We start from the raw sequence: 17,124 nt of genomic DNA, 5'->3' as shown, positions 1-17,124 counted from the left end.
AGCCTAGAACTCCATCTGAGTTGCCCACAAGGGTGGCAGGGGCACAAACACTCTTCTGCTGCTTTCCCAGGCCATTAGAATGAAGCTGGATTGGAAGTGTAGCAGCCAGGACAGGACTCAAACTGGTGCCCATAGGGGATGCCAGTGTTGTATTTGGTGGCTTAACACACTGTATCACAATTTTATCTAAAGGCATTAACCTATTTAAAAACAAAGAAAATTAAGCTATGTTAAAAATAGCCAAGTCAGACTAAGCCCCTTTGTTCCTCTGACAGAAACAGATCAGGAAAGGCAATGGTGAACCATGACTCGTGACATCCTGGTAGACAAGATGTCTATAAAAATGGCCTCAGTGATGGAAACAATTAGAATTTGTTTCCTTTAGAGGCAGAGAATCAGAAAGAGAGAAATTGACTGACTGACTGAGATGCCCCATCTAGTGGCTAACTTCCAAAATGCCCACAATAGCCAGGGTTGGACTAGGAATTCAGTGCAAGTCACCCACATGGATGGCAGAAAACCAGCTGATGGAGCCATCACAATGCCTCCCAGAGTCTGCACCAGCAGGCAGCTGGAGGCAGGACCAAAGACAGGGGTCAGAGTAGGCCCTCTGAAATGGGACACGGGCATCTTCCCCAGGATCTCAAGCACTAAGTCAAATGCCACCCCTGATGATTTGTTTTAATATTTATTTATTTATTTGAAAGACAAAGTGACAAGGAGAGAGAGAAAGAAGGAGAATTGAGATTTTCCATCTGCTAGTTCAATCCCCAAATGGCAGCAACAACTAGGTCTGGGCCAGGGTGAAACCAGAAGCCAGGAACTCATCCTGGTCTCCCACATGGGTGACAGAGACCCAAGTATTTGGGCCGTCTTTGGCTGCCTTCCCAGGTGCATTAATAGAAAGCTGGTGGAATGAAGAGTAACTGCTCCAGTATGGGATACTGGTATTGCAAGTGGCAGCTTAAACTGCTGCACCACAATGCCAGCCATTCAAATATCTAAAATAGTTTGTCTATCTCAAAAATTTTTAACTCACAAAATAGTCCTCAAGCTTTACTGTTCTTCTATAACTTTTATCATTTAAGAATGTTCCTTTTTGCTATTAAAATGTTAGATTCATGAAAAAATTTCAATAATAATTTAAATGGTCTTTTATTGCTCAGAATGATAAAAAGCCTGATTGTTCCAGCCACCTGGTGGTAGAAAATGTTTCATCGTTTATGAGTAGTTCTGCTTCATCAATCTCCTTGTCTCCTTATGGACTGATCAAGTGTTTCCTAACTTAAGTGAATCATTCATTTACATTTACATTTCGAGAGAACATTTTTGTTGCTATTTGCAGAGTATGAATAGTAGTTTATGGATTTACAGTAAGGCAAATATATAGATGAGATAAATAAAAAATATTTACTCATTATGCATATGGAAAATTACATGTTTAAAATGTTCCTCAGAAGTATTTTAGTCAACTAGTGATGGCTTTCCTAATGATACCAACAATGAAAACTTTTCATAATAAAAAAAATTCTCCAAGTATTAATTGTACATGTGCACAATGAATAGAATACATTTTAGTCCTCAAACTCCATGTGCCTGAATAGGATGAAGACAGCTATCAATGGGTTCTCAATTAATGGGGACTTTCTTATAATTATCCAACTCAGCAAGAAGATTAACAGGCCATGTAATAATCTCATTTATATCAGTGCTCCAAAATTAATAGGATCAAGTATTGTAAATTATTTGCTAAGATACATTTTCAAAGTCATTACAGCAAATTTGCCTCAATGTTTTGGTAAGATATTTCATTCTGGTAATTTTTGGTAAAGAGAAACAGTATCTTTTTCAACTCTTGCAAATATTATTAAGTAAGGTAATGTCTACTGTAAGGGGAGAGGTGTGAAAGTTGGCTTCAGTCATTCTTATTTACTGCTCTGCTGGTGGAAGTTTGTGGGTATCCTTTGTAAATACTAGTATTAGCTTGGGTCTTTCTGATCTTGTGCTTAACTGTAGTTTAAAGTCTTTCTGTTAAAAAATATATATATACCTTAACATAGTAAACAATTGAATTTTTCCTTGGCTGGATTTCATGCTTATCACGTATAATAAATAACAAACAGAACAAAAATTACAGCATTAAGCCCTCATTTTTCAATTACAGTAATGTATTATATGTTTATGAATCCTGAATTCCTCAAATTACATTGCAAGAAGCATAATTCTGTGTTTGATGTTCATAATACTTTTCTCCTTTGTGCTTTCATTCCAATAGTCTACTTATATACACATAATATATGTTCAAAACAAATAATGCTGGCATTAATCCAAACAAAACTGTGACCTGTGGGTGACATCTGTGCTTATCAGAGTCTTTTGAAGTAAGAGAGAGGTGTTTTTTTTTTTTTTTTGCTGTCTGTTTTTATTATGAAGTTTTATTATGAAGTTTAAAAAGCAAAACAAAATCTGTCCAGAGACATGACATTCCAGAAGTGAGGCTTACAGTGAAAGATATAGAAGACAGTCAGCTGGCAGAATGCAGTTCCAAGAGCAAGATTAAAACTTGAAGTTAGCAAATGCCTCTCCATTCAGGCAATTTTGAATTGAGAATATGCACCTGAGTTTCTACTCATGGGACTAGCATTTACCTTATTATGTATGAGGTATTGCAACTGTTTCAACTGTTGAAAATATAATTATTGCACATTAGACAAATATTCACTCTTATTTTCCACAAGAAAAGTAGAAAAACTGACCTTGAGGCTTGGGAGCAGGTCACATTTGTTCTGTTGCCGCTCTGTGCAACTGTACCAACAAGTATTTTGTTGTTGCTATTCATTCTCTCAGTTCCTGTTTGCAAAGGTACTCATGCCATTTTATGCATGCTAGGTTGGAAATACAAGGACAGCCGTCCAAAAAAAAATATGTTACTGAACAGAGGCTCAGATATCTTTTGAGAATTTGATGCAGGTGTTGATACAATGTCTGCAACTGAATCTGAATATTGATTTTTGCACAGGAGGCTTTATGGAGACAGAAGCTGCTGCTCAGGAATCCCTCGGGTTAGGCAAACTGGGAACCCAAGCTGAAAAAGACAGAAGACTGAAGAAAAAGTAGGTTTGGAGATTTTCTCCTTGGCTTTTTAATTTTTCTTTATTCTTTATTATTGTTCGTATGGACTTAAAAAATAAGAATACTTGGAAACAAAACAACCGAGGCTGGTGTTACCTAAAAAAATCCGTGCTCATGTTTCCTATTTAGACTGAGGTGCAGTTTGAAATGAGTATAAACATCTTTGGCTTTTAATAGAAATAGAATTTCTTCTAAATGACCAAAAAATATATTTCAAAATTCAAGTATATGTAAAGTACTTATATTTAACCCAAAAAATAGTGTAGTGCTCTATTCAATGTTTAATTCAATACTTAGTTGGTCTGATAAAATGATAGAGTATAACACCCAACTTTTTGTTCCCTTTCATGGAAAGGAATTATTTAAAAGGAGAAATGTTTCTCTGACTGACTGTCTGTAAACTTATTTTAGACTTGCAGCAGATTGCTTTGCATCTGTCAGGAAACTGATAATGTATCTTTTTCATTCACATATAATATGGGAACATTTACATGACTTGCAAAATTGACAAATTTTGAGTCCTGGTAACTGTTGAAAAGCAAATGGGTCCATAAATAACTCAGTTTAAAATGTATAGTAACACTGTCAGTGGCAAAACAGTACCTTTAGAATATTTTCTTTACACACAAAGGCATTTTCTAAACTCTGGAATCTATTGGTTGGTTAGTCCTTTACCTCTCTCTCAGATACTTACGTTATTGATTCATGGTTTCCACATTCTCCTTCTTGTTAGGAAATAATATTCATTTCCCTAGTCATCATTCTGTGACAGATATATTCTGATACTTTACTGGCTAATCAATTTACTTCAGATTTTACCTTCCTACTTAGTTTGTAAGGTTTACTAGTGGGGAAATACTTACACAGTAAATTTGCCACTTAGTAAAATTAGACATATCGCTAGATTTAGTCGAAATACAGCCCAAAAAAGTACTTTGAAATTATTTCTTGTTTCTTTACTGCAACTAAATACTCAAATTGAATAACATTTAGCTATTGATCATTCAAAAAAATGTTTTAAAATTAACATAATCTCATTCAAGTATACTGTTTGTTCAGACCTATTAAGGGATACTATTTTTAACTTTGCAGTTGCTTGTTGAGATAATATTCTTCTAACAGTGTTATCCTTTGATGAGTTTTTTTTTTTAATTTCAACTCTAAAAGATTATGATTAATCCCAACTCAGCCTAGCAATGGATATGATTTATTTCCCTTAATAGTTATTTCACATTTCTCCCATAAAGACATATTTACAAGTAATGGCAATCTAACCAACTTTCACAATTGCACATTCAGCCATTTCACCATGTAGTTCCTTGTTTTCTTATAAGACCAGGCTAACTAAACTCTTTTGAAACAGTTACTAAAGTTAAACAGTCTAATTGTACAATGATTGAAACTAATTTAAATTTTAGCTATTATTAACTTGGTATTGACTTGATAGTCATTTTATAGAATTAGTCGCATTCTTTCTCATCCAGAAAATTTTAGTTCTGTACTTAGTTTGAAGATCTTATCATGCTTGGTTTTGTGTTTTAGTTCATGTTTTGGGAAAATATAACTGCATAATTTATTAAATGTAATACTTCTCCTTCATGTTATGATGAACATTAGGATTTTTCCATAAGGCAGTAATGGCTAGCACTTCCTGATATGATTAGTTCCTGCAGAATAATAGCATATGTATTAAAAATGGCTCCAACGAAGCAGGATAGTTAATTAATGAAAATAGAAAAGTATGTCCCATATTACTGGCTAACCCATAGCAAGAACCATATAAGCATAAATATGCAACCAGCGTCTATGAGACTTAGACAAGTATGAGTAAGTGCTATTGCTGATACAGGACATACATAACATTGCACTGGGCTTCTGATTTGTAAGAGAGTTAAATGTCTGCATGGAATGAGTTTTATTGGATAGACAAGATCAGTTACTTCTATATAACTTGTTTTCAAAGTTTATGAGTATCTACCCAAAATTTTAATTATTAAATTCTCAATTCAATTATTAATTTGGTTAATTTATTATTGAATATTGTCAGTTTGTTTTGAATTTTCTTAAGTGTCTATAATTTCATTAAAACTACTCCAATTTTCTTTCTTTAAAAGATGCCATATTCTCTTTTACTGTGCTTTAAGCCATCACTTTTTTTATGACTTCATTTTTTTTTAAGATTTAGTTATTTATTTGAAAGTCAGAGTTACAAGAGAGAGAAGGAGGAGCAGAGAGAGAGAGGTCTTCCATTACACTGATTCACTCTCCAAATGACCACAATAGACGGAGCTGAGCCAATCCAAAGCCAGAAGCCAGGAGCTTCCTCCAGGTCTCCCACATGGGTACAGGGACCCAAAGACTTGGGCCATCCTCGACCACTTTCCTAGGCCGTAGCAGAGAGCTGGATTGCAAATGGAGCAGCTGGGACTCGAACTGGCACTGCAGGCCAGGGCTGTAACCAGCTGTAATACAGTGTGGCTCCTATGAACCAATTTTATAAAGAACATACAGGGATATCATTTCAGAGGGAAGCATTCAAAACATTCCTAATTCCTATAAAGTTCATGTTGGCAATTTTAAACAAAACTCTCATAATTACTATCCAGTAAGTTTAACATGCATATTTGGAACAGCCTTTAAAATCTGTTCAAGTATTCCTGCTTTAATTCCTTTGTTTTTTCTTAACTTTATTTCCTGGTCTAGATAATAGCTTTTATTTGCATCTCCTGTTCCATAATGAAAAATAGAATTCCAAAAATACTGGATTGGCTAGAGCACTCACTCACCAGTCAAGAAATCCTAGTGCATTTTATCTTCCTGGATATTATTACACAGGGGCTGTTCTTTCATCAGAACAACATCTAACCTAAGCCTAAAGTTCACTTTTATGAGTCAGCCTCGTTTTTGCTCTATTTTTCAATTCCTTAAATTTCTCTAATAGGCTTATATTGAGTACCACAAATACCTACAATAATTGTGTCAAACTCACACTTGCCTAGTAATTCTTAAACTATTTTCACATGAATTTTCTTGATAGTCCCCTTTAGATTTGATCAGGCTTACCATAGTCTCCTTTGTCATCTCCACTGGATGACTGACTTATTCTCAGTGTTAAATCTCCTGATTTATACTGTGATTCTATAGTATTCTTAATGTGGACTCCCTCTGGAGGTGGCATGATCTGAGAGCTGGAGCACCATCTTCTACTTGGGTTCACTGGACTTTAGACACCTTCTCCTATTTAACAAAAATAATCAACCTTCTCTTCTCCAAGATGCACATATTTTAAAGGATTTATTTATTTATTTATTTGAGAGGGAGAGATAGACGGATAAAGGGAGAGACAGAGAGATCTACTGGTTCATTCCCCAAACAGTTGCAACAGCAGAGCTGGGCTGATCCAAAGCCAGCAGCCAGGAGCTTCTTCTGAGTTTTCCACGTGGGTGCAGGGCCCAAGCACTTGGACCATTATCTGCTGCTTTCCCAGGCCATAACAGAGAGCTAGATCAGAAGTGGAGCAGCCAGGTCTCAAACCAGAGCCCATATGGGATGCCAGCACCACAAGTGGAGATCCAACCTACTGAGGTCCAACCTATCATAGCACTGGCCTCCACCCAGGATGCACATTATTAACAACTAGAGAATTTCACCACTTCTTTTATACCTGTCCCCTTCATCTGCAATAAATTATTTCTCTGTTTTCATTCTCCAGCCTGTTCTAAGCTAAGACCTAAAGCTACTTCTTCAGGGTGGCCAGTTAAAGCCAACCACACTGCTATAAAAAATAATAATTCCATCAAATAATATATGCTACTGCAAGACCAAAAACCTGCATGGGCTAGCCCCCCTAAATCTCAATTTCTGCTTAAATTTTATGTAAAGTCTAGATTTGAGTATTTTAGGTCCCAGTAAATAGAGACTATTTGCTTGAGTTCAGAATCTATTTGCTGGTATACAAAGGAATTAGACAATCAGATATCAAAATAAAAAAAGCTCTTAGAACATGATTTAGGTATATGGAAAAAAGGGAGGACTTATTAAATCAGAACACCCAAATTAAATGGCCTTACCTGAAATCAGAAGAGCTGGGTAGTTGGATGCTTCCAAGATGCACAGGTATAGACCCACCTCACATTAAAAATGAAATTTACAATATTTTGCTTTATTAGGTATATTATTATATAATCAAGAATTATTAATATAAATGAATTTTTCTTAGTTTTGAAGAATCATTGCTTACTATTTTTGTTAATATCTCATCAAGTTTTTTGTTTTTTGGTTTTCTAAATTTTTTTTACCTGGTATATATTTAGCTGCTAGTTTCTCATATCACCATCTCTTGAAGTGTGATGACAGGGTTAGTGGCAAACTCCCTACATAGCTAGAGATGTGAAGATTCTTTTGCACCTTAAATTAAAAATGATAATTGGCAAAAGTGTGCAACTATTGATTTAAAATAATTTTACCCAATAATTTTGGAGTTATTCCTTTTCTGCTTCCTGTTTTATCTAATGTCTAGTGATTGTCATTTTTCTGTATATATAACATGTAGGATTCTTATTCTCCTCTCCAAGTTTTAAGACTTTTCACTTTATCTTTAGCATTCATAAATGTCATAAGTATGTGTCTATTCAAATGTGTACTTTTATGCTTCATTATTCTACTTGATACTTTCAATCTGTAGACTGGTTAGGTACAACTGTTTAACATACATTACCCTAAAGGATTAACATTCCTCTACTCAACAGTGATTCCAAGAAGCTTATTTTTATAGAGACTTATGGGATTAAAGAGGAAATTATCTGTTTCAGTAGTAATATACTTGTCTAACTCCAAAGTCAGTCCTGAATAGACAGTGAACGCATTAAAACTGACACAATATCCAGTGAATAGTTACTTATCCCCAGAAGCATACATTATAAAACCTATAGCTTAATTTTTATCTAATATTTATCTTAATTTTAATAAAACATGCATGCTTGCTAAAATCTTCCATATTTTGTGACAAGCTAAAAGATACTATATGAATATTAATACAATATCATTTTCAATCCTTCATTAAGACATAGGTAGCATGTTATTATAGGTTAGAAATTTCTACAATCCTCTGAATGGGTAACACTGCTAAAAGAACATGAATTTCATACTTGAATCAATTTTTCAACATCATTAAAATGAAATTAACATCCCACTCAGCTATCAGCAGCATCCTCTCCAGAGAAACAGTTTTATCCTTGGAGCATGGCAGTCACAGTTAATCAGTACGAATGAATCTTTATGTTAGAACTTCAAAGACAGAAAAATGAAGCTCAATAGATTTAGTTAATTTATTCCCATCACAATCCTAAGGGTCTCCTTCAGTGCATAATCTCTAATGTGTTTTGAGATTGTATACTTCTAATCTTTCACATTTGGAAGGTTCAGAGTGTGCATATATCTAAACAAAATAAATGTCACTGGAAATATTCATACTTAAAGGTATCCCATAAACTCCACTACATTGTTTCCATAAATATTTACTGACTATAAGCCAAATTAAACATATTCTGGAATATAGAAATTAATGTTTATATACATGTTAAAAGCTCTGAATACAATTTCATATCTAAGCAGTGCCACAGACATCAAAGGTAAAAACCATCTGTGGTAATCATGCTATGGAAACTGACTCTTGTGGCTAAACCAAATTAAAGGGGCCATTGGTAAAATCTCATAGGTTCCAGAAGCAACAGAACCGGGATCTTGGAAAATTTTAACAGTAGGAGATCATGAAATATTTCTCCAGTATGTTGTCAAGAACACATATATTATTTTCTATTCCATCCTTAAATGGAATTTCCCAGGCGAAATTAGCTGATTGGCCTAATGTAAAACACATTTGTACATGGATTAATTTGTTATAGTCAAGGGTTTATTTAATAGAGGCAGTTACTGGGGGAACACTCCAGGGCAACTGACACAAAGGATCAAATAGCACAGAATATTTTAGAAGCTAAAACCAATGCTGTCAATCTTTCCTTGGGAAAATGTGTTCCATTTCCTACCTGGAACTGGAGATGCGTCTGCCTGCAATGAGATAGAGCTATCATTACTTTGCCATCTGATTATTCATAGCCCTGTTTCAGCCAAGGACAAATAAAAGAATTCCCTGAACCTAAACAGTAATATCCAAATGTTAATAGCCAAAATGCACTGAAATTAGTTTGTAAAATTAAAGCTAAAGGTAGCCAGTTTTCTCTCTGTACATACATGGATGTGTTTGGTCTATTTGTAGGAAGGAAAAGAATGTGAAAGGCATAGGGCTGCCTTTTTAGTCAAAGCTATACTGGAAATGCATTACAAAGTAAGTGGACCAGAAGCCCTAGATTGTCCCTTAAGAAACATTTTAACTTGGAAAGAATAAAATAAGACTTAGTGAATGAAAATTAAAATCAAGACAGGGTGCCCTGGAAGAACACCTGCTTTTCTTTCTTTTTTTTTTATTTAAAGATTTATTTATTTATTTGAAAGACAGAGTTACAGAGAGGCAGAGGGGGAGAGACAGAGAGAGAGAGAGAGAGGGAGAGAGAGGTAGTCATCCAGTGGTTCACTCCGTAGATGGCCACAACAGCCGGAGCTGCAACTGATCTAAAGCTAGGAGCCAGGAGTTTCCTCCAGGTCTCCCACATGGGTGCAGGGGCCCAAGGACCTGGGCCATCTTCTACTGCTTTCCCAGGCCACAGCAGAGATCTGGATTGGAAGTGGAGCAGCCCACTTGGGATGCCAGCACTGCAGGCAGCAGCTTCACACCTCCTTTTCTTAATAAATCCATATCATTTATCTTGATTGAAATAAATTCTGGATTAATGGAACATACAATCGATAATTTTCACTCATTCACTCAATGTCCGTTAAGTTCACAAAACTGTGTTACAAATTACTGATATTTGAATTACAGTGTTTTTTCTTCAAAGGACTTCTAGAGAGACATGAAAAGCAATGATTGTACTTAAGTATTTTAGAACCCATGACCATTCCTTCAAGTCACTCATCTTTGAAGAGAATGGAAAAAATGCTACAAGCTTAAGAGTCACCTAATGTTCTTATTTAAAAGATTTTCTCCAAGACAAATGACCTAAGTTATCAAAGAGGCTGAACAAAGTAATTGATTATGACTTAGTGAAACAGAAGCTGACATTTTTACAAGTGGCTTAAATAAGAATGGATTTTGCTAAAGAATGAAGCTAGAAGGTGCAGTTAAAGTTTTAGATAAAGAATTTTGCTTAAGGAAGATCCTTATAGACACCCAAATTTAACAAGATGAAATTTAATAGATGTATTTCTCTAATCCTGCAACCAACCTCAGGACTATATTCATTGATTATTTATGGATAGGGAAGTACTAGGGTACTGCAAAAAAGTTCCTCGAAATGGAATATAAAACAAGGTTATTCTGTTGCAAAAATTTTTGAAAGATATGCATATGAGACACCATAATTAGATCAAATATCCCACTAATCCATTAACCATTGACATTAATACATTAGATGCTAATGTAAGACCTTGGGGACAAAGCCCTCAATGCATGGGCCTTTGGGAATACCCAAACGATTATCCAAACCATAAGAAGTATGAATCCCAATCTCTACGAGACTTTGAATGTCCTACATAATTTTAATGGTATATGTAGGGAGTGAATTAAGTCTCTCTCTCTCTCTTTCTGTTTATATTTTATATTTTGAAAAATTAACATCTTCTTCCTTTCAATAATAGTTTTTTATCTAATAGAAACCAAAACATGAAAATGAGTAACAAGTATATTAAAAACTAGTACCTTTCTAAACACTCGGTAAGATGGGAGGTAATTTCAAAACACAAGGTGTAGCTGTTTGTGAAATTGTCTTTTTCGGATATGATTAGTCATACATACATTAATTTCACTGATAAATAGGGAGTGTAAGAAATTAATATGTACTTAAATCAGTGTAAATTTTAATTCCAGTAAAACTTAGAAGATACTGTCTAATAGCAAGGGTAATTAAATTTCTTTTTTGAAATGAAAACTCAAAGTACGTATACATATAATGCTGATATCTTAATCTAGAAGAATTCTTTCATATTTGTTCCTACAAATATAGACTCATATGAACTGTAAGCAGTATTTTTCATGTCTTTGAAGATGTGGTTTTTTTCCCAACATGGATATATAAAATTAACCATTTATGAAGTAAATGTATCTTTCTTGATTCCACATTTCTAAGAATGGCAGAAATTATCTATACCACTTGCTATCATTTTATAAGAAAAAGTTATAGACCAAAAGGCTTTATATTTAAAAATGTATCTATTTGTATATTTATGCAGATAAACAATTAAATATCTTAATTACAAATTCTACATAATGAAGGTTTTAGCCTGAGACTTGACTGGTAGATTTACAAGGCAAATGACTAACACAATTCTCCGAGGAATAAAGATTTCAAAATCTTTCTAACAAGTCTCAAATAATTTAATTACTAGAAGTCAGTGTTAACTTAAAAGTCATGTGAAGTAGTGTGGTATGATAAACAATCCTTAGTACTCCTGAACCATGTACTTTAATTTGTAAGGATCACTATAAATGTTGTGATATTTAATGTCATCCTCTGTCTTGATGTATAAAGCAGTTCTTGCTATAATGATCTTATACCCACATAGATCACTCATTCATAATCTATTAGCTTTGTGGCTTCATCACTTGCAATGTCATTCTTGGCTCCAAGTCAGACACTCCTCATGGTCAAATTCTGAATCTAGTTATTCCTCATAGCATTCCTTTTTACTGGTTTATTCCCAAAATGTCTGCAATAGCCAGGACTGGGCCAATTCAATATATTGTTTAAGTATCTCATCCATTCCTAATCTTCTCTTTCAGCTTTCTTTCACTTCCTCAATCATCTTTTTCCAAACCTTTATCCTTTCCCAATGCATTATTCTCATTTCGTCCTCTCTGCCTCCTTTTTCAGCTTAGGTTCCATGTCCATAAGAAAACACACTACAAACCTACTAAATTTCATTACTTTCATTTGGTCATATCTATATATTCCAAGCACAGACACTGATGATTTTTTTTTCCTCCATGTGTACATTTGGGCACATCTTTCTTACTGTGGCAAATTATAGGAGGAAATTTAAACCAGCTTTGTTTGGATATTCAGTACTGCTGATCCAAAAATTGTTCTTTCATCAATGTTCTCATTTTTTAAATTTTTTTTTCTTTTTAAGAGAGAGGGAGAGGGAGAAGGAGAGGGGTGGGGAGAGGGGGAGAGAGACAGAGAGAGAGAGTGAGAGCGAGATTATCTCTACAACAGCTGGGGTTGGATTTTGCCAAAGCTGGGAGCCCAGAACTCAATCTAAGTCTCCCACATGGGTAGCAGGGATCCAGTTACTTGAAGCATCATCACTGCTGCTCACTGTTTGCATTAGCAGGAGGTGGAAGTCAGGAACAAAGCTGAGCCTCAAACCCAAGCACTCTGATGTGGGACGTGAGCATCCTATGGCATCTTATACTGTTGGCCAAATGCCTGCCTCACCAAGGTGCCTGCTGCTCTCTTCAGCTCTAGACACTTCTGCTGTCTTCTTATCTGCATCTTCTGCTGATGAACTTACATTCTACCTCAGAGAGAGAAAATAAATTGAGAGCCAAAGACACACTAAGTCTTGCCACATCCTATCTTATAACAGAAAACTAGGCTACTCTCTTATTCAAGGCAATCCTCTCCTGTTTTCTTAGTCATTTTAGTCCCACCATTATTCTTCTTTTTAAGATTTATTCATTTATTTGAGAGGCAGAGCTAAAGAGAGAAAGGGAAGCAGACACACACACACACACACACACACACACAAAATCTTCCTTGGTGGTTCACTCCCCAAACACCCAGGGCTAGGTCTGGCCAAAGCCAGGAGCCAGGAGCTTCATTTGGGTCTCCCACGTGGGTGCAGGGGTCCAAGGACTTGGGCCACCCTCCACTGCTTTCTCAGGCCAATAGCAGGGAGCTGAATTGGAAGTGGAGCAGCCGGGACTCAAACCAGCACCCATATCTGGTGCTGGTGTCGCAGGTGGCAGCTTAACCCCATAAACTGTCCACCTATTACTTTTCTTATACCTTGAAAATATGCTCTTATTTGTATTTTTCCACATCAGCACTTTAAACATTCTCAATTTCATCTATCAATATACATTCGATTTAAAAATATGAATCACCAACTTGAACCTTAAGATTCCAAAGGCAATTAATTTCCACATGTGAAATTCATTTAATGAATTGTTTCTCCTCTGAAATTTAGAATGTGCAGTTGGTTAGTTTATAAACGAGAGATGCTCCATTCGTTTAGAGATCTGGCAGATTAAAATAAGACAACAGAAAAGTTTAAGGTCTCCACTTTGGAATAGAAGACATACATTAGGTGATAATTTATTCTTCTTGTGTCTGGAGTATGATCTTGTTCGCTAGATGGTAACATAATGTTATCTTTTAAGTCAACTAAAATGTATTTGTTCCAAGTGGTCTCTAATTGAAGAACATTTATTCTTGACAGAATCTTTGACTATTGTTACAACTTTGATACTCTGGAGTAATGAGGTCATCTGTTAATGTAAATGAATGTTAATAGGAAAGAATGCATCCTTTTTATAGGAAAAAAGTTAAACACTTTATCCAGAGGGAAAATTGTCTCTGCAAATATATATTATCTTTTACACGAAATTTAAAATAGATCACCACAAAATCTGAGTCACTTATGACTATAGACTTTTGCCTTCTGCAGAACATATTGAACATATTGAAAGTTACGAGCTGAAATATTTAGTATTCTAAAGTGAGACAGCTGCTTAATATTGGTCTTAAAATCACTGATAACAGAAGAAAGTTCATCAAAACTATGAGAAATCAGACAAATTATACAAGTTGAAAGCAACAAATATCTGAACTTTGAGCAATAGTTTCTGAGCAATGCTTTCTAAATTTGTATTTCCTGTTTATTTTCATAATTTCTCTTACATTTTCTATTTTGAGGCATTTCCATTCATATGGGTCTGCATTTTTTGAAAAATGATAAATGCAGATCTGAGCTGCACTAATATTTCACTGTATTAAAAGTTAATCAATTTGTTATGTTGGAAAGTGATTGCTCGTAGCTGATAGGCTAAGGAAAGTTATTTCATCCATGGTAAAAAGTGACCCAGATGCTTTCAGCAATTGTCCTGGAAAGCTCAGAACTGCCTTTCCTTTCAGAGCTCATCATAGAGTTCACAGGTATGTTGACAAAAAAAAAAAAAAAAAAAATTTCATCACCTAAAAGCTATCTCTTTTGGAGCATAACTTGATTCTTGCTGCATGTTTGATGTGGAAAATGTAACTTAAAGTTTTATAATATGGTAATGCCAATTTTATGCACATTTATGTTTTTGTTTTATGTGGAAATTTAAAAAGCTTGCCACAGCTGTCCTGGGAGCTAAAGCCAAAGAATATGCATTTTTCCAAAGTACCCATTTAATGAAAAATACATGGTTTCTCTGAATGAATGCCTTGGAGGAGGCACGTGCAGGGTGTTCCATTGCTCGTCAAGCTTTTCTTTATACTAATGGTGCAATTAAAACCTTAAACATTCTAACTTGCCTGATTTCTACAACAGGACTTTCCATTTCGTTTTGTTATACTGGATATATTTTATGAGTTATTGTATTAGCAATTTTATTTTTCTAAGAGTTAATTTATTATGCTTATATAGAAATTTTAAAACAATATTCTATCCATGGCTTTTTGTTGGATTATTTAACTTTCACATTTTCTCAGTGCCTCTGCTATATCCAGGGAGCCGGAGAGTCTTTCAAAAGCTAGATTTGCATCAATTGTGTTGTAATGATTGCTCATCTTATTGGCAAACCAATCTAATCCATTTTTTCTCAAAACAACATTTATAAACACCTGTTCAAATCAATAAGCATCTGTTGAAAGCAACACAACTGGCAGCAATTTAACGTTTATTTTGCCAGCTCAAATAGAGGCGGAAGCAGTTTGACAAGTGGAAAAGACTCGAGTTCTTTCACTGTTCTTCACGTTTTGAATGCTGGCACACATATTTTCAGGGTAACAGTAATTGTAATTCCAATGAATAACAATTACAGAGCTGGAATGGACTTTCCCACTTTCCTCCTCGGGCCCCAGATGATGTCGAGAAAACTGAAAACAGAGCCTGCTAGTAATTATAATCAAAGTGTGAGTGAGAATTAGAAACCAAGTGTTCCCACTCTGCTTCAAATTGCCGCGTCCCTACGCCCCGACGGCGGAGCCTTACCTTCTTGACTTCTTTTAGTATAGAAGGAAGGAAGGGGCTGGAGGTGCCGAGTGAAAGTAAATTTGGAGAGCGAGCCAGCGTGAAGTAAGAACGAAGGCTCTCTGCCTCACGGGAGGCCCGCGGTGCAGAGAGGGGCTCCAGAGCTGGGGGCTGGAGGGGAAGAGAATTTTAGTTTCCTTAAATGGGGTTTTAACTTCCCCTTTGGTTCATCACTTTGGGCGGGTGGTCTAAGCACGGGATATGGGGCTTAGGGGGATTGCTCTGAGGCACCGAGCATGGGTACAGAGGGTAGCTGGGGCTGGAGAAGCTCAGGTGTCAACAAGTGCTTCAAGAGCAGGGAAGGGATTTTAATTGTGCTAGGGCGAGGGCGTGCACGTGCACGTGCACATGCGCAGGGTAGAGCCTTGAAAGGAGGAAGAAGAAGGGGGAAGTTCGCCATTTTTGGCAAAAGCAGGAAGCTTGCCACGGGGTCCTTCTGTCTCTCCCTACCTAGAAGTCCCCTACCCCTACGCCTGGTAGACCTGTTAGACTTTTACCTGAGCGTCTTGGAGGACTCGATGGAAATCTCTGGGTGCCATTTAGTCAGTTATTTTTTCTATTTTTAAATAATACACAAGTGGCCTGAGGTAAAGAATGTTCTTTGCCAAGGTGTCTGGTTTCCTCCTGGGATGTACTAGAGGCTGAGAAAATGTGGTCATGCATGTTTCCAACTGTTCATAGTCAAGAAACAGACTTACTGTTCAACTCCTACAACTGCCCTCAGCCTCATCATGCTCTTGGACGCAGTGAGTATATGCGCCATGGTGGAATTTCAAAAGACACCATGTCCCTCTCATATCTGAGCTTCCTCACGCCCGAAATAATGCTCTTGTTTTATTCCATGGCTTTCTTTGGATTGAGATGTATCCATTAACATGTGTGTGCTTTTCTTTTTCCATCTTTCCTTCCCCATCTCATGAAAAGCACATCTGGGTAAGTTGAATCACAATGGCTGCTGAATGTGTTTCTTTTCAGCACTATCCTCTTTCCTTCCTCTCTCTCTCTTCAGTTGTAACACAAGCTGCACTGCCTCAACCCCAAAATGAAAATTGTGAAATCGATTCATTTCTACACGCCCAAAAAGGCATCATTGGTTCAGAGAAATGCTTACGTTCAGATTGATTTTGTTGGCCCTTCTATTTTTTCAATTTTCTTAGTCACATGAGAAACCCTAGTGCTTGTGTCATTGTTTAGGAGAGAGGGCAGAACTCAGCAAGGCCCCAGGAGCTCTTCGAGGCCGTTTGGGTGGAATCTTACCATGTGCTTTCACTGATATTCGTGCTGCTTCACTTGAAATGTGTTTGGCAGGCAGACTTAATTTCCAACTACTGGGATTGCCCTTTGCTGGAAAGGGTTAAATGCTGAGTCTAGATCTTAGATCTAGAGGCCAAAGCAATCCTTGGCTTTGGCTGAATGTTTTTTTTTTTTTTCCCATCGTTTCTGGTTCCACCTGTGATTTTTTTTTTTTAATGTTACTTATTTTCAGTTACTTTAAAGGCAGAGAGCAAAGGAGATCTCCCATCCACTGAATCACTCCCCAAACGCCTGCAATTACAATAGGTGGGGCTGATCAGGCTAAACCCAGGAGTCTCTAATTTAATGTGGGTCTCCCATGTGGGTGTCAGGGAGCCAAGTACT

General features: G+C 36.2%; 1 protein-coding gene across 18 annotated transcripts in view; it reads left to right on the top strand.

Annotated features, from left to right (window-relative positions):
- The window catches only part of PPFIA2 (PPFI scaffold protein A2), a 548,204-nt gene that overhangs the window by 479,668 nt on the left and 51,412 nt on the right, over positions 1-17,124 (top strand). For all 18 annotated transcript variants that reach the window (XM_089307514.1, XM_089307512.1, XM_089307509.1 and 15 more), the window contains one exon: positions 3,020-3,113. In XM_089307514.1, the coding sequence (XP_089163640.1) occupies positions 3,020-3,113 (94 nt within the window). The remainder of the gene's footprint in view (positions 1-3,019; positions 3,114-17,124) is intronic.

This window comes from Oryctolagus cuniculus, chromosome 11, assembly GCF_051225735.1.
Source record: "Oryctolagus cuniculus isolate XC-2025 breed Fujian yellow rabbit chromosome 11, ASM5122573v1, whole genome shotgun sequence".
NCBI classification, from domain to species: Eukaryota; Metazoa; Chordata; class Mammalia; order Lagomorpha; family Leporidae; genus Oryctolagus; species Oryctolagus cuniculus.
Note: the sequence above shows the minus strand (reverse complement) of the source record. Positions and strands in the feature narration are given on the sequence as shown.